Genomic DNA, 20,038 nt, shown 5'->3' on the forward strand with positions numbered 1-20,038 from the left:
GTAGGGCAGGTCTTTTATTGGCAAACTCTCTCAGCATTTGTTTGTCTGTGAAAAATTTAAGCTCTCCCTCAAATTTGAGGGAGAGTTTTGCTGGATAAAGTATTTTGGGTTGGAAATTTTTCTCTCTCAGGATTTTAAATATGTCATGCCACTGCCTTCTCACCTCCATGGCGTTAAGGACTTTTATGTCTAAATTCATAATGGATATTGGTCTGTAATTCTCTGATTTCTTTGTCAGGTTTTTCTGAGCTCATCTTATAAATATAAGTTGAACAGTGATTCCTTCTCTATTTGCAGGAAACATTTGCATAAGATTGGTGTTATTTTGTTCTTCTAGGATTGATAGAATTCACCAACAAAGCCTGGAGCTTTCTTTTAGGAATGGTTTTTAAAAATGAATACCAGTTATTTTATAGACATAAGGGTATTCAGATTTTTTGGTCTCCTTGTGATAATTTTGATGAGTTGTATTTGCAAGATATTTGTCCATTTCATCTAAGTTAGCAAATATATTTACATTCTCATTCTCTTTTTAAATGTCCACAGGATCTGTGACACTAACCCTTTTTTTCATTCTGTGTATTGGTGATTTTTGTTCTCTTTTTTCTTGGTCAATTAACTAGATTTTTTTTTTTAATTATATTCAGTTTTATTGAAATACATTCACACACCATACAATCATCCATGATATACAATCCACTGTCCACAATATGATAACATAGTTATGCGTTCGTCACCACAATCTATCTCTGAACATTTTCCTTACATCAGAAAGAACCACAACAAGAATAAAAAATAAAAGTGAAAAAAAACACCCAAATCATCCCCCCATCTCACCCCATTTGTGCTTTAGTTTTTATCCCCATTCCTCCACTCATCCATACACTAGATAAAGGGGGTGTGATCCACAAGGTCTTCACAATCACACTGTCACCCCTTGTAATCTACATTATTGTATAATTGTCTTCAGGAGTCCAGACTGCTAGGTTGGAGTTTGGTAGTTTCAGCTATTTACTTAAAGCTATTCCAATACATTAAAGCCTAAGAGGTGTTATCTATATAGTGCATAAGAATGTCCACCAGAGTGACCTCTCGACTCCATTTGGAATCTCTCAGCCACTGAAACCATTTCGTCTCATTTTGCACCCCCCTTTTGGTCAAGAAGATACTCTCAGTCCCACGATGCCAGGTCCACATTCATTCCCGGGAGTCATACTCTGCATTGCCAGGGAGATTTACACCCCTGGGAGTCGGGTCCCACGTAGGGGGGAGGGCAGCGAGTTCACCTGTCGAGATGGCTCAGAGAGGGAGAGGGCCACATCTGAGCAACAAAGAGGTACTCAGGGGGAGACTCTTAGGCACCATTACATACAACTTTAGACTCTCCTTTGTGGTAATGAGCTTCATAAGGGCAAGTTGCATGCTCGAGGGCTCAGCACATCAAACCGCCAGTCCCAATGTTTGTGATAACATACGGTAGGGGATCAGCATCTCAAAGTTTAGAGATAGGCCTTACAATTCAGGGATAGAGTTAACTGCTGTAAGAGCTTACAATCTAGGGACTATTACAATTATTGTGTCCACGTTAGGCTATGTTCTAAGATTCAATTCTGAGTTTATACATTGTAGTTAGTTCATATTGGTGAGGCATCATACCTCTCACCATGTTTTCTCCAACACTTTTACTCCTGTATATATATTTTCCTACAGTTTTATAGAGTTATATTCACATACCATACGTTTATCCACAGTGTACAATCAGTTGTTCATGGTATCATCATAAAGTTGTACATTTATCACCACAATCAGCATTTGAACATACTGATTACTACAAGAAAAATTGTTTTTTTTTTTTTAGCAATAAGAAAAAATGATAAAAAGAAAACATGTCATACAATACAATATACTACTAAGGACAGCAAATAACACCACTACCAAGAATCCCATATTACTCCTCTATATCCCCTTCTCTTATACATTTAGCGTTGGCGTATTGCCTTTGTTACATTTAATGGAGGTATATTATAATGTTACTGTTGACCATAAACTCCAGTTTGCTTTGATTATGTTTTTTCCTGTATACCATCCCTTTATCAAATTTCTACATGGTTGACATTCATTTGCTTTCCCACATGCAAAAACATTTTTATATTTGTATATTTAGTAACAGTCATTGGCCACTCCAGTTTTTGCCACGTTATACAGTCCCAGTCTTTATCATCTATCTTTAACTCTGGTGTCATACATTCTCCTATCCCACCTCTTTCAGCTTTACTCACAGACATCTTTGTTCAGTGTACTTACAATACCGTGCTACCATCACACAGTATTATGCTATCTATTTCTGGATCTATGCAATCAATCCTAAACATTCTGTACTCCTTCAGCATCAGATGGCTGATCTCTGGCCTCTTTCTATCTCTTGGTCGCCTGTGTTGTCAGCTTTTAACTCCCAAAGTTTGTTCATTAATATCTGTTCATATTAGTGAGACCATACAGAATTTGTCCTTTTGTTTCTGGCTACCTTCACTCAACATAATGTCCTCAAGGTTCATCCACATTATTACATGATCCATGTCTTTGTTCTGTCTTACAGCTGCATAATATTCCATCATGTGTATATACCACAGTTTGTTTATCCACTTGTCCTTTGATGGGCATTTGGGCTGTTTCCATCTCTTGGCAATTGTGAATAATGCTGCAATAAACATTGGTTTACAAATGTCTGTTTGTGTCTTAAGTTTCAGTTCCTCTGAGTATATACCCAGCAATGGAATAGCTGGGTCATATGGCAAATCTATATTTAGCTTCCTGAGGAACCTCCATACTGTCTTCCAGAGTGGCTATACCAATCTACATTCCCACCAACAATGAATAAGTGTGCCTCTTTCTCCACATCCTCTCCAGCACTTGTCATTTTCTGTTTTTTGGATAATGGCCATTCTGGTAGGTGTGAGATGATATCTCATTGTGGTTTTGATTTGCATTTCCTTAATAGCCAGTGAAGTTGAGCATTTTTTCATATGCTTTTGAGCCATTTGTACTTCCTCTTCAGAAAAATGTCTGTTCATGTCTTTTGCCCATTTTTTAATTGGATCGTTTGTCTTTCTGGTATTGAGATGAGCAGGATTCCTTTATATATTCGGGATATTAAACCCTTATCTGATATGTGGTTTCCAAATATCATATCCAATTGTGTAGGTTGCCTTTTGACTTTTCTGACAAAGTCCTTTGATGTACAAAAGTGTTTAATTTTGAGGAGATCCCATTTGTCTATTTGTTCTTTGGTTGCTCGTGCCTTGGGTGTGAGGTCTAAGAAACCACCTCCTTTCACAAGATCTTTAAGATATTGCCCTACATTTTCTTCTAAGAGTTTTATGGTCTTGGTGCTAATGTTTAGGTCTTTGATCCACTTTGAGTTAATTTTGGTATACGGTGTGAGATGGACATCCTCTTTCATTCTTTTGGAAATGGATATCCAGTTCTCCAAACACCATTTATTGAACAGGCTACTCTTTCCCAGTTGCTTCGGCTTCACTGCCTTATCAAAGATCAGTTGTCCATAGATGTGAGGGTCTACTTCTGAACACTCAATTCGATTCCATTGATCAGTATATCTGTCCTTATGCCAGTACCATGCTGTTTTGAGCACTGTAGCTTTGTAATATGCTTCAAAGTCAGGTAGTGTGAGACCTCCCACTTCACTCCTCTTTCTCAAGACATTTTTGGCTATTCGGGGCACCTTACCCTTCCAAATAAATTTAGTTATTGGTTTTTCTATTTCTGTAAAGTAAGTTGTTGGGATTTGAATTGGTATTGCATTGAATCTGTAAATCAGTTTAGGTAAAATTGCCATCTTAACTATATTTAGTCTTCCAATCCATGAACATGGTATGTTCTTCCATTTTTTCAGGTCTTGTTCAGTTTCTTTTAGCAGTTTCTTATAGTTTTCTATGTAAAGGTCTTTTGTGTCCTTGGTTAAGTTTATTCCTAAATAATTGATTCTTTTGGTTGCTATTGTAAATGGGATTTTTTTCTTGATTTCTTCCTCTTGTTGCCCATTACTTGTGTATCGGAACGCTACAGATTTTTGCGTGTTGATCTTGTAGCCTGCTACTTTGCTGTATTCATTGACTAGATCTAGTAGCTTTGCTTTAGATTTTTCTGGATTTCCTACATATAGAATTATGTCATCTGCAAACAGTGAAAGTTTTACTTCTTCCTCTCCAATTTGCATGCCTTTTATTTCTTTTTCTTGCCTAATTGCTCTAGCTAGAACTTCCAGCACAATGTTGAATAGCAATGGTGATAGTGGGCATCCCTGTCTTGTTCCTGATCTTACAGGAAAAGCTTTCGGTCTCTCCCCATTGAGTGTGATGTTAGCTGTGGGTTTTTCATATATTGCCTTTATCATATTGAAAAAGTTCCCTTCTATTCCTATCTTTTGAAGTGTTTTCATCAGGAAAGGATGTTGAATTTTGTCAAATGCCTTTTCTGCATCAATCGAGATGATCATGTGGTTCTTCTGCTTTGATTTATTGATGCGGTGTATTACATTAATTGATTTTCTTGTGTTGAACCAGCCTTGCATACCTGGAATAAATCCCACCTGGTCGTGGTGTATAATTCTTTTAATGTGCTGCTGGATTCGATTTGCGAGTATTTTGTTGAGGATTTTTGCGTCTATATTCATTAAAGAAATTGGTCTATAATTTTCTTTTCTTGTAGCATCTTTGCCTGGTTTTGGTATTAGGGTGATGATGGCTTCATAGAAAGAGTTAGGTAGCTTTCCCTCTACTTCAGTTTTTTTGAAGAGATTGAGCAGGATTGGTACTAATTCGTTCTTGAATGCTTGGTAGAATTCACATGTGAAACCATCTGGTCCTGGGCTTTTCCTTTTTGGGAGCTTTTTGATGACTGTCTCAATCTCTTTACTTGTGATTGGTTTGTTGAGGTCATCTATTTCTTCTTGAGTTAATGTTTTTTGTTTATGCTTTTCTAGGAAGTTGTCCATTTCATCTAAGTTGTCTAGTTTATTAGCATATAGTTGCTCATAGTATCTTCTCATTATCTCCTTAATTTCTGCAGGGTCGGTAGTTATATTTCCTTTCCCATTTCTGATTGCATTTATTTGCATCTGCTCTCTCTTTTTTTTTGTTAACCTAGCCAGTGGTCCATCGATTTTATTGATTTTCTCAAAGAACCAACTTCTGGTTTTGTTGATTCTCTCTACTGTTTTCCTGTTCTCAATTGCATTTATTTCTGCTCTAATCTTTGTTATTTCTTCCCTTCTGCTTGCTTTGGGGTTAGTTTGCTGTTGTTTCTCTAATTCCTCCAGGTGAGCAGTTAACTCTTCAATTTTTGCTCTCTCTTCTCTTTTAATATAGGCATTTAGGGCAATAAATTTCCCTCTCAGCACCGCCTTTGCTGCATCCCATAAGTTTTGATAAGTTGTGTTTTCATTGTCATTTGCCTCGAGGTATTTACTAATTTCTCTTGTAATTTCTTCCTTTACCCACTGGTTTTCTAAGAGGGTGTTGTTTAGCCTCCATATGTTAGTGAATTTTATGACCTTCTGCCTTTTATTTATTTCCAACTTCATTCCATTGTGGTCTGAGAAAGTGTTTTGTATAATATCAATATTTTTAAATTTGTTGAGGCTTGCTTTGTGACCCAACATGTGGTCTATCCTAGAGAATGTTCCATGAGCACTTGAGAAAAAAGTGTATCCTGCTGTTGTTGGATGTAGTGTTCTATAAATGTCTGTCAAGTCTAGTTCATTTATCATACAATTCAACATCTCTGTTTCTTTAGTGATCCTCTGTCTAGATGTTCTATCCATTGATGAGAGTGGTGTATTGAAGTCTCCAACTATTATTGTAGAGGTATCTATTTCTCCTTTCAGTGATCGCAGTGTTTGCCTCATGAATTTTGGGGCATTCTGGTTTGGTGCATAAATATTTATGACTGTTTTGTTTTCTTGATGAATTGACCCTTTTATTAATATATAGTGTCCTTCTTTGTCTCTTTTAATTGTTTCGCTTTTGAAGTCTAACTTGTCTGATATTAATATAGCTACTCCCGCTTTTTTCTGGTTGTTGTTTGCATGAAATATCTTTTTCCAACCTTTCACTTTCAGTCTATGTTTGTCCTTGTGTCTAAAGTGAGTTTCTTGTAGACAGCATATAGATGGGTCCTGTTTTTTAATCCATTCTGCCAGTCTGTGTCTTTTTATTGGGGAGTTTAATCCATTTACATTTAGTGTTATTACTGTAAGGGCAGTACTTTCTACTGCCATTTTGTTTTTTGGAATTTATATGTCATATGTTATTTTTTCCTCTCCTTTTACCTTTCCTGATAATCTTCATTTGTGCACTCTTCTCCAACTCTCTCTCTCCTGTCTTTTCCTATCAGCCTGTAGCACTCCCTTTAGTATTTCTTGTAGTGCTGGTCTCTTATTCACAAACTCTCTCAGTGTCTGTTTTTCTGAAAATGTTTTAATCTCTCCCTTATTTTTCAAGGAAAGTTTTGCTGGATATAGAATTCTTGGTTGGCAGTTTTTCTCTTTCAGTATCTTAAATATATCATGCCACTGTCTTCTTGCCTCTATGGTTTCTGCAGAGAAATCTGTACATAGTCTTATTGACTTTCCCTTGTATGTTGTGCCGGTTTGAGTGTATTGTGTCCCCCAAATGCCATTATCTTTGTAGTCTTGTGTGGGGCAGAAGTTTTGGTGCTGGTTAGATTTGCTTGGAGTGTGCCCCACCCAGCTATGGGAGATAATTTTGATGAGATGTTCCCATGGAGGTGTGGCCCCACCCATTGGGGTGGGCCTTGATTGGTGGAGCTATATAAATGAGCTGACTCAAAGAGAGAAAAGAGAGTGCAGCTGGGAGTGATGTTTTGAAGAGGAACAAGCTTGCTAGAGAGGAACGTCCTGGGAGAAAGCCGTTTTGAGGCCGGAGCTTTGGAGCAGATGCCAGCTGCTTTCCTAGCTAACAGAGGTTTTCCAGACACCATTGGCCATCCTCCGGTGAGGGTACCCGATTGCTGATGTGTTACCTTGGACGCTTTGTGGCCTTAAGACTGTAATTGTGTAGTGAAATAAATCCCCGTTTTATAAAAGCTTATCCATCTCTGGTGTTTTGCATTCTGCAGCATTAGCAAACTAGAACAGATTTTGGTACCAGAGAAGTGGGGTGCTTTTGCTGCTGAGTCTGCAAATACCAAACATGTTGGAACGGCTTTTTAAATGGATAAGGGGGAGTTTCTGGAAGAGTTGTGAGGAGCTTGATAGAAAAGGCCAAAACTGCTTTAAAGAGACTGTTTGTGGAAATATGGACTCTAAAAATACTTCTGATGAGGACTTGAACAGAAATGATGAATGTGTTGTAAACTGGAAGAAAGGCGATCCTTGTTTTAAAGTGGCAGAGAATTTGGCAAAATTGAGTCCTGGTGTCAGATGGAAGGAAGAATCTGGAAGCAACAACTTGGAATACTTAGCTGAGGAGATCTCCAGACTACGTGTGGAGGAAGTATCCTGGCTTCTCCTTGCAGCTTATAGTAAAATGCGAGCAGAGAGAGATAAACTTAGAACTGAACTCTTGGGTTCAAAGAAACCAGAAGTTGATGGCTTGGAAAATTACAGGCTTCCAGTGGGTAGAATCCCAGAAGCTACAGCCCAACCTGAGGACAAGCCAAGATTGGATAAGGAGTTAAGCAGAAAGGATTTGTGGAAACTCCTATTGTCTGATAGCTTTGACCCCTGCATGCTTCATGCAAAGCCAACAGAATTTTTGCGAGATCTTTATAGACGGAGCCATTGCCGGTCTGGACTGGAGGAGACAGACAAGGAAAAAATTAAAGGAAAAATCTCTTCAAAGACAGAGCCATGGAGGTTGAGGTCTGGAGTCAAGAGGTTTAGGGCTGGGAGAGCGGAGCAGCCCACATGCATGGAAGGGGTGAGTTTGCCCTGGAGGTCGAGGGCGGGCTTTCCGCCTCGATGCTCTGGAAGAGTTTTGCCACCTCAGGTCCCAAAGAGGGTGGAGCACATTTCCAGGGAATTGGGGAGAGCCTGGCTGCCACCACACTGTTCTGAAGGGGTTGAGCGTGTGCCCCGGAGATGGAAGGGAATCCAGGAGCTGCCCCGACGTTTGAGGAGGGTGGGGCCGAGAAGGTGGTCTCCCCAATGTGTGGAAATGTTGGAGCACTCACCCAAGCATTTGGAGAGAAAAGGGCTGCCACAAAGGCCCTTAGGAAGGGTTAGGCTCCCGCTCTCTCAAGCCCCAAGGATGCAACGTTGTTCTGTAAATGACTCTCAGACTTTGAAATCCAATGGACTTTGTCCTGTGGGTTTTAGGAACTGTTTTGCTCCTGTTAACCCTGTTTTCCTTACTGTTTCTCCTTATGGCAATGGAAATGTTTATCCTATGAATGTCTCTCCTTTGTATATTGGAAGCATATAACTTGTTCTAAGTTCACAAATCCACAGCTAGCGGGGAATTATGCCTTAGGACTGACCATGCCTAAATTGATTTTGATGGGATTTTGTGCTTAACTTTTGTTACTGAAATGATTTAAGTTTTTGTGGTTTTGTGGAATGAATGTATTTTGTATTTGGAAAGATAATGCCATTTTGGGTTCCAGGGGGTGGAATGTGCCAGTTTGAGTGTATTGTGTCCCCCAAATGCCATTATCTTTGTAGTCTTGTGTGGGGCAGAAGTTTTGGTGCTGGTTAGATTTGCTTGGAGTGTGCCCCACCCAGCTATGGGAGATAATTTTGATGAGATGTTCCCATGGAGGTGTGGCCCCACCCATTCGGGGTGGGCCTTGATTGGTGGAGCTATATAAATGAGCTGACTCAAAGAGAGAAAAGAGAGTGCAGCTGGGAGTGATGTTTTGAAGAGGAACAAGCTTGCTAGAGAGGAACGTCCTGGGAGAAAGCCGTTTTGAGGCCGGAGCTTTGGAGCAGATGCCAGCTGCTTTCCTAGCTAACAGAGGTTTTCCAGACACCATTGGCCATCCTCCGGTGAGGGTACCCGATTGCTGATGTGTTACCTTGGACGCTTTGTGGCCTTAAGACTGTAATTGTGTAGTGAAATAAATCCCCGTTTTATAAAAGCTTATCCATCTCTGGTGTTTTGCATTCTACAGCATTAGCAAACTAGAACATATGTGATGGATTGCTTTTCTCTTGCTGCTTTCAGAATCCTCTCTTTGTCTTTGACATTGGACAATCTGACCAGTAAGTGTCTTGGAGTAGGTCTATTGGGATCTATTCTATTTGGGGTATGTTGTACTTCTTGAATCTCTAATTTTCTGTCTTTTATAAGAGTTGGGAAATTTTCAGTGAATATGTCTTCTATTACTCTTTCTGCCCCTTTTCCCCTCTCTTCTCCTTCTGGGATACCCATAACACGTGTATTTGTGTGTTTCATGTTGTCACTCAGCTCCCTAAGACCCTGCTCATATTTTTCCATTTTTTTCACCATCTGTTCTTTTGTGTGTATGAATTCGAATGACCTGTCTTCCAGTTCACTGATCCTTTCTTCTGCCTGTTCAAATCTACTGTTGTGTCCCTCCATTGTGTTTTTCATCTCCTCCATTGTGGCCTTCATTCCCATGAGTTCTGCCATTTGTTTTTTTAAGTTTATGAATTTTTCTTTATGGTCAGCCAGTGTCTTCTTTATATCCTTCAGCTCTTTTGCTATATCTTCCTTCATTTCATCAAATTTATTTAGCATTAGTTGCCTCCACTCCTGTGTCTCAGCTGAGCTATTAGTTTGTTCCTTTGGCTGGTCCATGTTTTCGTGTTTCCTGGTATGGCTTGTTATCTTAAGTTGTCTAGGCATCTGATTCTCTTGATTAGTTTATTTTGGAGCATGTTTTCTGTCTTTTACCTTGCGGTTTTCTTGTTGGTTGGCTTTGTTTCCTGGCCTCTGTTATTCAGTTCAACTTATTCTAGACCTCTAACTTAGGTTCTATTTAGTTGATCAGAATTTTTCCCCTCTTGTTTTTTCTGTTTCTTGCTCTGCCTCTATGTAACCTTTTTGTGAGTGGGTCTCCTCAGATATGGTCGAGCCTAGTCAGATTTTCCCAGTCTAGTGAGGCCCAGGTCTCATTGGGAGAGTATGGAGTTTTCCTGAGAATGAGACCCTCCTATGAGGCCTTTAGAATTGGTGCCTTTCCTCTCCTGTCCAGCACGCGGCACTGGCCAGCCCGCAGCTCCCCCACCAGTGTAAGGAGGTATGGAGCCTTTAGTTCTCCTGGTGACTCTGATCCTGTCAGGGGCGTGGCTGACTGAAGCCGGAATCTGAATTCCAGCCCCTGGGGTCTGAATTCCCAGAAGGAGGACTGCCAGTTGAGCTGGGCCTCCCTCCACTCTCCCAATCCTCAGAACTCCAGTTGTCTCTCAGGGGCACTATTCCCTTCTCCTCTCTCCTCTTTGGGGCCTCTCCAGGTAGATTCCTTGGTCAGCCTGAGTTGCCAATTAAAGACGGGGCTGGAGGCCTTCAGTAGTGAATAGGGAATTCAAAGACACTGTGGGCACTCTGTCTCCCTTCAAGCCCAGCCTAGTCCCTCAACCTGGGCTTTCCGATAGAAAATAACCACATATATTACTTTTAGATTAAAAAAAAAAAAAAAAGTAGAAAAGAAATGAAGAAAAAGAAAAAAGGAAAAAAAAAAAGAAAAAAGAGTCTCTTTTAAATGTCTTTCCCCAGCCTGGAAGTTTTGTCAGTGTCAGAATAGAGCATTTAAAGGTATGCTTTGGGCTATTGTCTGATAATTACTCTCCAACAGCTTCAGTTCCACCCCTGCCGGGGGCTATTGAAGTGCAAAAAGATAAGGGATCAGTGAGAAGCCAGAAGGGAGGAAATGTAAGGGGAAAAAAAAAATGGCTTTTTTGGAGTCTGGGAATGGGTGCCCACTTTTACATGCCCCCACTTCTTGGATCCCAGCCCTTCTTTAGCACCCCAGCTCCCAAAGTTAGTCAATTAATTTGTTAATTAATTCTGCAGTTGAGGCTGGGTTGAGCCTCCCTTCTTGCCCTCAGCAGATTGCTGTTTTTTGGTTTTTTTTTTTTCCCCCCTTTCAGGGAGCCGGCAGCAAGACAGTCTGTGAAATCTGGGTGGGGAGGGGCGCCAGACCCCTGGTCCGGGGAACTTACAGTGTTCGCTGCGATCTCAGCTTTTCCTCCAATTCCAAACTTGTGTCCAATGTGTGACTGGTTACTGGAGACCCCGAAAACACTGTTTCATATAGTTCTTGGGTAATTGCCAGCTGCTCTAGGGGAGAGACAAAATTCTGCTCCTCACCACTCCGCCATCTTGCCCCGCCTCCAATTAACTAGATTTTGTACACTTTGTTGTTTATTTTTCTTTATGACCTGTCTTTTTTTTCTGTTTTATTGATTTTTGCTACTAGTTTCTCTTTCTATTTGCTTTGGGTTTACTTTTGTCTTTTTCTACTACTTAAGGTGGACCCTTCAGACCCTGATTTTAGAATGGTCTTTTCTGTTATAAGTATTTACAACTATAAGTTTGCCTCTAAGCCCTATATTTTCTTTAGCCTAAAAATTTGACATGTTTTCTTTCCCTTGTTATTTAGTTCATAATATTTTATGATTTCACTTGATATTTCCTCTTTGATCCACCAATTACTTTAAAATGTTTTTTTAATTTTCAGATATTTAAGATTTTCATAGATATTGTTTTGTCATTGGTTTTTATATTTAATTTTTTGATTTAGAGAGTATATTCCATATGTTTTCAGTCCTTTTAATTTTATTGAGACTTTTTTTATGATTCAGTATATGATCTATATTTTGGTGAATATGTCATGTACTCTTGAAAAGAATGTGTATTCCACAGTTATTGGATGTGGTGTTGTATAGATGTTAATTAGAACCAAGTATTTGATAGTGTTAAGATCTTCTGGATCGTTAAGTATATTTTGTCTAGTTCTATCAATTGTTTAGAGAGAGAGGTGTTGACATCTGATAGTGAAATTCTCCTTTTCTCCCTTTAATTTATCCAATTTTTGCTTTATGTATTTTGAAGCTTTGTTATTATTGACTTTATAATTGTCAATTTCCCCTTTATCGTTATCAAATGTTTAATCTCTGGAGGTACTCTTTGTTTTGAAATCTATTTTATCTGGTATTAAAACAGCTCCTTCAGCCTTCTTATGCTTACTTGTTTACATGGTACATCTTTTTCCATCTATTTACTTCCATTCTGTTCTTGTCTTTATATTTAACATGTTTTTCTTCTGTACTTTTAGCCATCATGTATAAAGGTCTTGCAGTTTTAACTATTCTCTTGATCTCTGCCTTTTAATTGGATTATTTGGGCCATTATCATTTACTGTAATTTTGGAAATGATTGAATTTAGGTATACTATTTTATCATTTGTTTTCTCTTTGTTCCCTCTGTTTTTTTATTGTTTTCCTTTTTGACATCTTTTTGATTATTTGAATTTTTTAGTATTCAACTTTATTTGCTTCTGGTCGTATTTCTTTGTATTACTTTTTTTAGTGGCTGCTGTATGGATTATAATATGCGTATCTAAATTATGTACTTCACCTGATTTTAGATGTTTTCAGCCATTATTCACCCAAATATATTTTTTCTGCACCAATTTCTCTTGCCTATCCTTCTAGGACCCCAATTTTATATATATGTTGGACGTATGAAAATGATTACATAGGTACCTTGGGCTCCATTTATGTGTTTTCAACCTTTTGTCTCTTTGTTGTTCAGATTATGTGATTTCTGTTGATTTGTCTTCAGGTTCACTGGCTCTGTCTGTGTCCTCTCCATTCTGCTTCAGAGCCATCCAGTGAAGTGTTGCTCTTAGATAGTGTATTTTTCATTTCTAAAATTTCCATTTGGTTCCTGTTTTTCTGCTAAGAATTCGTATTTTCATTCATTTCAAGTGTGTTCTCCTTTACCCTACGAAGCATAGTTAAAATAGTTGCTTTAAAGTCTTTGATAGTTCCAGTTTCCAGGACCTCTCAGGGCTGCCCTCTGTTATCTTTCCCCTTGAGAATTGGTCATGTTTTCTTGGTTCTTTTGTGTTGAATAATTTCAGATTGCATTCTGGATGTTGTGATTGTACCATTGTATCAACTCTAGGTCCTGTTTCTACCCAGTAGAGAATGATATGTTTCGTTTTATCCAGGTAATCAACCAGCTTATGTTCAGACCATAAGCTCTCTCATTTTCTGTGGGTTGTGGTTTAAATCTCAGTTTAATTCTCTAACCCTCTTTCCTGTCATGAGTAGTTTAGAAATTAGTCTGAGACGCGGATCCATGGTAAATCTCAGTTCAGTTCTCTGAGCCTTTTCTGCATTGGCTTGGGTCTGCTCTGTGCATCCATTATGCAGGTGTTAGACTGAGACATGTGTATTCTAATTTCAGATCAATTCTTAAAATCTTTGGTGCACAGGTTTAAGTCTGAATTGCAGATGTGCAGCTTAGGGTTACTCTTAAACTTGTGTTGGTTCATACACAGAATAAGAGTATTTTCTTCTCTGGCTATGTCCCCGTAGGATTCCGCCCATACTCTTTAACTGCCAGGGGCTCCTTTTTCTGGTTCCTCTTACAGAAAAGTCAGGGTTTCTATGGGAGTTTATCACGCATCTATCATATGCTCTCTGAGTGATACCTGCCTATTTAGGGCAAAGCAAAGTGAAAAAAAAAAAAAATGTTAAAATTATCCCAAAGCAGGTTGACTCGCCTCTACAACCCAGCTGCTTTTATTTATTTTCACAATACTCAAATAGTTGTTTATGGACCAGAATTTCCAGTTGTAATCAGCAGAAAGGATGGCTGTACTGGGCTTACCCTTGCCATATCAGCACTGGAACTCCTTAGGGTATTTTTTTAAAGTTACTCCTCTATCATGTGTTTTCTGTTCCAATTATAATTTACTAATGAGCAATTAGGCAAAAGACCATTTTTAATTACTGAAAGTTTGGAAGTTCAGTGGTATTCTAAGAAGATACTGTTTATAGCTTTGCAGAGAAGGAATGAATAAGAAATAGAGATCTTTGACTTCCTTCAGTTTGTAAAACAAAACGCCAGTGGCACACCCACAGTGTGCCATGTGGTGAAGATAGTACAGTAAGTTCAAAGTTTACCTTATAACCTGGTGGGGAATAAGGAATACAGATCAATAAGTCAGGAAAATAGGCATATATATTAAATGCAAAAGAAAGGGTTTTTTCTTAAGGGTTTAGGTACCATTTTCTTTTAATTAGCATTTTAGAGAGTTCAGAATAGTGGATAATAGCACAGGCACACAGTGCAATTGAATTTTGAATCCCTCATCAAATTAATATAATTTTAATATCAGTAGAAAATCAGAGTTGACACTGTGCTATATTTTATTACTTATATTGCTTTCTTTAAATACATTTTTAAAACTTGTTCAAAAAAGTGCTTTAATTAAATGCATGTGGTGATTTCTTTTTTAGTATTTTCCTTAAGGTAGCTGATGTGGGCTTCTCTAACCTTTTTAAATTAAATCACAGATACTACAAGAGCAAGAAGAAGCCAAGAGAGTGATGGTGTTGAATATATTTTCATTTCCAAGCATTTGTTTGAGACAGATGTACAAAATAACAAGTATGTGGAAATGTTTAAGAATTTTCGTGACTATTATTTTTAAACATATGACTGTATATCCAGCATTAGATGATTGAGGGCTCCCCTCCCTTTGAAATATGTTTTAATTTTTATAATATATGAAAGTGAAAAAAGGTGATATTTCAGCTAGTAATTTTTATCAATCTTTGCCTCTAATTTCTAATAACCTTAGAACGTCTACATTTCTGTTAAGTTAAACCTGTAGGAATTATTTTGGAGAATGAGAGAAGGTTGCTGGTTTATTATTGCAACCCCCCTTCCACCCCACAAATTGAATCTTACTTTAATTTGGATGGAGTTTTATTTTTTAAAAATTAATTAACAACCACATTTGTCCCTAATTCTACAATCTCCTCTACATACCTACCTCTTTATCTCATTGGCTCTTCAAAAAATGAAATAATGTTGATTATCTTGCTTGTACCGTATTCTGTAGCTAGTCCAGTTTTTATTGCCCCCCCACCACCATTTTCCATTTACTGAAGCATGAATATTTTAGGGTATCAGAGTGCAATGTGTGTTTTAACACAGGATTGTGGGATTTTATTGAAACATCAAACTGCTTTTTTCTTTTTTGGCCCAGCAATTATGTTTTTATAGCACATAATCGGCCGCCCTGGGCCCATTAGCCACCTCTGGGACCCTCCTCAAGCTTGGTTAGTCTGTCTGTGCAATGAAATTTCAGTAGTTTCTATTGTTTGGATTATTCACTGTTTTATTGCATTGCATTAGTTCTGAAAAAGAAGTGATGGAAAACATTATAGTTCTGCTGGACTCAAGTACTTTTTTTTCTGCGTAAGTGTAATACAAGCAAGTGTTACTGATTTGAAAATGTAAAATAGAAGATTTTTTTAAATTTTGACATTCTGAAGCACTTGCCCTATTTATTTTATTAAACACAATAAAAAATTACGTTCAGCGAAAACATCTCTTTTACAAATGAGTAATATCTTGCCACCTAAAATTTTAATTCGCAAACGATGCTGATGCATCTCTAATTTTCTACAGGTTTATTGAATATGGTGAATATAAAAACAACTATTATGGCACAAGTATAGACTCAGTCCGGTCTGTCCTAGCTAAAAATAAAGTTTGTTTGTTGGATGTCCAGCCTCACGTAAGTAAACAATGAACTAGTCAACCTCCCTCCGACCCACATAATCTATTACCATACATGTGAACATTTCAATATGAGATAAATTTGAATCCTCAGTTTTGGCATACATGGGCTTTTCTAAGATGACAAAAGCATATAAATGTAATTTGAGAAGTCTTCAGTGAGAAAAAGGCCCCTAATATTGTTCAAGAAGGTGGGTGGGGGGAAACTCAAGATATACTTTTGTAGCTCTTGTTTATAATCCATTTTGGCAAGTACAATGACTCTTAGATATTTTGTCTATGTATCTTTTATTTTTAAAAATGTTACATTTTTCTGTGAGTAATACATGTTTATGTGTTGTGTATTATTATAAGTGTTTATAATTTTTAACAGTGGACACTTTGGTTCTTGGTCCCCTTTCTTTGTTTTTGGTTCTAAATATATCCTAAAAGTACCACCCAGCCAACTCAAACGATGTGGCATTTCAAAGAAATTGTGATGAATGAGCTCCCTCTTGCACTTGTCAGTTGGGTGCTTTCCCTTTCAGCCTGGGAGCTGGCAGGAACCTTCTGGACTGATCTGTGGAAGAAGCTGTTCAGTTCCTTGTCATTCTGCGTACCCTCCAGCAGATCCCAACCCACAGCAGTGTCCTCATCAGCCAAGGGCCACAGTTTCCCCTCCACCGCTGGCCTCCAAATGCCAGAATGACCCAGAGAAGCCTTCAACCCTCTTAAAAAAGATAAATATGGATCTGCAGGGGCTCAGAATCCTGAGCTGGGCACCAGCCATGAATGGGTTTCTTCTGTTTGTGCAGAAACCCTCTGCCAGTGCCCTGGGCCCGTTCACTCCAGAGCTCCTCAGTGTAGTTTAAATTCTAAACCTGCAGTGCCTCACCACCTCCTTCCCCAGCCCTGCCGCTACACACTCGCTCTCACACGCACACACAGCCTGACTTCCTAACCTCTCAGTGGAATTTATGAATTATTTGCATATTGCGGAGAGATCTGGACAGACAGATCAAGTGTATCACTCAACTGTCCCTGTACTCCCCTTCACCCTTGATGAGAGACGAGTCTCCAGAAGCAGAGCCTAGATAGAGTGAATATTTGACAAGAGGATATTGGCAATCTTCGTGGAGAACGGGCATCTGCTATTTCAGGACACCTGGAGGGCAGAGTGAAAGAACCAGAACTGAGGCTGGAGTAGCTGATTGGAAGGCTTCCGTGGACAAAAAAGTTACTTAACTCCTGCCATCCTTTGGGTATTTGATCTAAAAACCAGTTTCATGGTATTTTAGACACTGCTGCTCTATATTGATTTTAGCATATTGCAAAACATATCATAAGGCAAGTTACATTCTCCAGCATCTTTTCAGGGGTGTTTTTACATTTAATTGCCAACAACTGATTCAATATTAACATACTGAAAACTCTACTGACCTTAATTAGAAAATAATTGTATGGTATTTTCTCTTAGAAATAAAAATTAGTTTTATTATAAAACTCACTCATGATGTTATAAAGAAATACAAGAAAACTCATTTTCTTCCTCACAGACAGTGAAGCATTTAAGGACACTAGAATTTAAGCCATATGTGATATTTATAAAGCCTCCACCAATAGAGCGTTTGAGAGTGACAAGAAAAAATGCAAAGATTATTTCAAGCAGAGATGACCAAGGTGCCGCGAAACCCTTTACGGTGAGTACAAGGCTGTTGAGAGTAATCCTTATGTGGAGCTCCCAGCATATCTGGAAAGACTGTACCATGTGGAGCTGTCATCCAAAATCCGTAAAAGTTAGAATTGTATTTAGCTACATACATTTTGAACTAATGCACTCTAATTGCTTTTTGTTCTTTTGTGGGTGGATCTTCTTATTAAATTGACTCAAAAATGGTTTGTATGCTATCATTTAGATTTTTGTAGACTGTTACATAAAATTACACCAATTAGCTTTCAGATTATCCTTATTTTTACAGAGAAAAATGCCAAAATCAATTACCATTCCTCATTAAAAACAATATTCTTTGTGAAAATTTTAATGATTTGCCTTTTTATCTCCTTGCATCAGCCATCAAATTTAGCACAGCACAAGTCTCATTTTGGGTATAGGACAAATAGACTTGTATTATTACTCAATAATAATATTTGTGTTTCCTGTGAGTGTCATTGGAAACGGCGACCGTGGTATGTTAGTGATTCTAATGGCTTCTAGCAAGGCCTTCATTGTTTTTTGTGTTTAATCCCAAGATAATGTATTCTACCTTTGGATCAAAAATGAAAAGCAAGGAAATTAAATATCAAGAGCATTTTTTTTTTTGCTCTTAATTAACTCAACTTTAGCCTTAGTCTGTGTTAATTTGTAAATTCTTCATTGTGATTACAAAATACTGATTGTATTTTTAATTCCCAGTACTTGTTAAATATTTTTTTCTAAAATACTGGCAGTACATATCTCTGCTGAGTAGGTATTCCCGTATGGTGTTAGTTACTTGGTGCTCCTGATTAACACTGAAGTTAAATTTTCTATTGTTGTGAAATCATATGTGACATTGAAAAGTGGACTCTGAAATTATTTCAGGATGTCCCAATGTAAGGAGTGATTGTACTATTTATAAATTTAAGGGTTTCTCAATAAAGATAATAAATGGTAACATATTCTTAGGATTTGGCTCACTTACATTTATGCATACAATTCTATAGACTTGAGTTTGTAGCCAACTAAAATACTTTCTGGTTTCAAAAATGTGAGAATGAACAACACCTGGACCACTTCTAACAAGACAGAGGAAGGGGATGGTATCTCTCCTTTCATAAACTTATCCAACTCTGAAAAACTTGGCTGCACTATGAACAGCCTGCCATGAGTAAGCACATATAGTGCAGCCAGTCAGAGCGTCAGGGAAGACAGTTCTTCCTTCTCTCAGTAGCTCTTTTCTTTTTTTTTTTTTTATTAAATTCAGTTTTATTGAGATATATTCACATACCATAGTCATCCATGGTGTACAATCAGCTATTCACAGTACCATCATATAGATATGCAATCACCACAAGCTATTTTTGAACATTTTCCTTACACCAGAAAGAATAAGAATAAAAATTAAAAGTAAAAAAGAACACTCAAATCATCCCCCCATCCCTCCCTATTTTTCATTTAGTTTTTGTCCCTATTTTTCTACTCATCCGTCCATACACTGAATAAAGGGAGTGTGATCCACAAGGTTTTCACAGTCACACTGTCTACCCCTTGTAAGCTTCTCAGTAGCTCTTTTAATACAGGAATATCCCTAAGCTGTTAAGGTGATGGCTAGTTATCCTGAAATTCAGAGAAGGCAGGAGATTGGGCTCTTATCAGAGCAGCTGAGTGACAAGAAATCAGAGTGATGTATTAGAAATTACAACTTCTGAGGCATTTGTGGTTAAAGAGGGTAAGTTTTGTTTCTGGTTGAGGTGCAAGAATGAACCAGCATTAGGTAAACAGTTATGAAGTGTTTGCACTGATGTGAAATGATGTAATTGCCTAACCAGTTTTTCTTTAAATACTTCCTTTGGTAGGAAGAAGACTTTCAAGAAATGATTAAATCTGCACAGATAATGGAAAATCAATATGGTCATCTTTTTGACAAAATTATAGTAAACGATGATCTCACCATGGCATTCAACGAGCTAAAAGCAACGTTTGACAAATTAGAGACAGATACCCACTGGGTTCCAGTGAGCTGGTTACACTCATAACTAAGGAAAATTTCCATAATCATCTTTTTATAGAGTGCAAGATTAGAAAACAATCAGTTACTATTTTGGTGGTAGGGTTTTTAAAACTCTTTATTGCTGTCATAAATGTATCATCTCAGTAAAACTGAATGCCAGTTTTGTCTGTCTCCTTGTACAGCTTATATATAACTGTAAGATCCAAAATCAAAATTTGCACAGTACTATATTCTGAGCAAAGAGTTGAACCATCTGATTGTCTTTCATATAGCTCTTTCTTGAAAAGAGGTTAAATTTTTTTTTTTTTAAAGACATATAGCTAGGGATTTAATATATATTGAAATTCAGAGGGTCTCAGATGTGGTCACTGCCATTGAGTTGACATGTTAGCAGTTTAAAAGGTTATTAAACTGCAGCTTTGGGCAGCCCCAGACAGAAAGGGCCCCCTTCACTGTTTTCCAGGTGAAGTATCAGAGATTTAACTGGCTGGCAGTAACAGGTCCTCTTACTAGGCTGAAAGAAGGAGCTTTTTCTTACATATACACAATATATTCACAGTGTGTGCATTTTAAAATCTT

General features: G+C 38.0%; 1 protein-coding gene across 3 annotated transcripts in view; it reads left to right on the plus strand.

The window, feature by feature from the left end:
- Positions 1-19,618, plus strand: part of MPP7 (membrane palmitoylated protein 7) — a 260,841-nt gene extending 241,223 nt beyond the window's left edge. For all 3 annotated transcript variants that reach the window (XM_037837977.1, XM_037837978.1, XM_037837979.1), the window contains exons 14-17: positions 14,537-14,630; positions 15,660-15,768; positions 17,306-17,449; positions 19,305-19,618. In XM_037837977.1, the coding sequence (XP_037693905.1) occupies positions 14,537-14,630; positions 15,660-15,768; positions 17,306-17,449; positions 19,305-19,484 (527 nt within the window). In that variant the 3' untranslated portion in view covers positions 19,485-19,618. The remainder of the gene's footprint in view (positions 1-14,536; positions 14,631-15,659; positions 15,769-17,305; positions 17,450-19,304) is intronic.
- The last annotated feature ends 420 nt before the right edge of the window (positions 19,619-20,038 follow it).

The sequence above is a fragment of the Choloepus didactylus genome, chromosome 5, assembly GCF_015220235.1.
Source record: "Choloepus didactylus isolate mChoDid1 chromosome 5, mChoDid1.pri, whole genome shotgun sequence".
In the NCBI taxonomy this organism is placed as follows: Eukaryota; Metazoa; Chordata; class Mammalia; order Pilosa; family Megalonychidae; genus Choloepus; species Choloepus didactylus.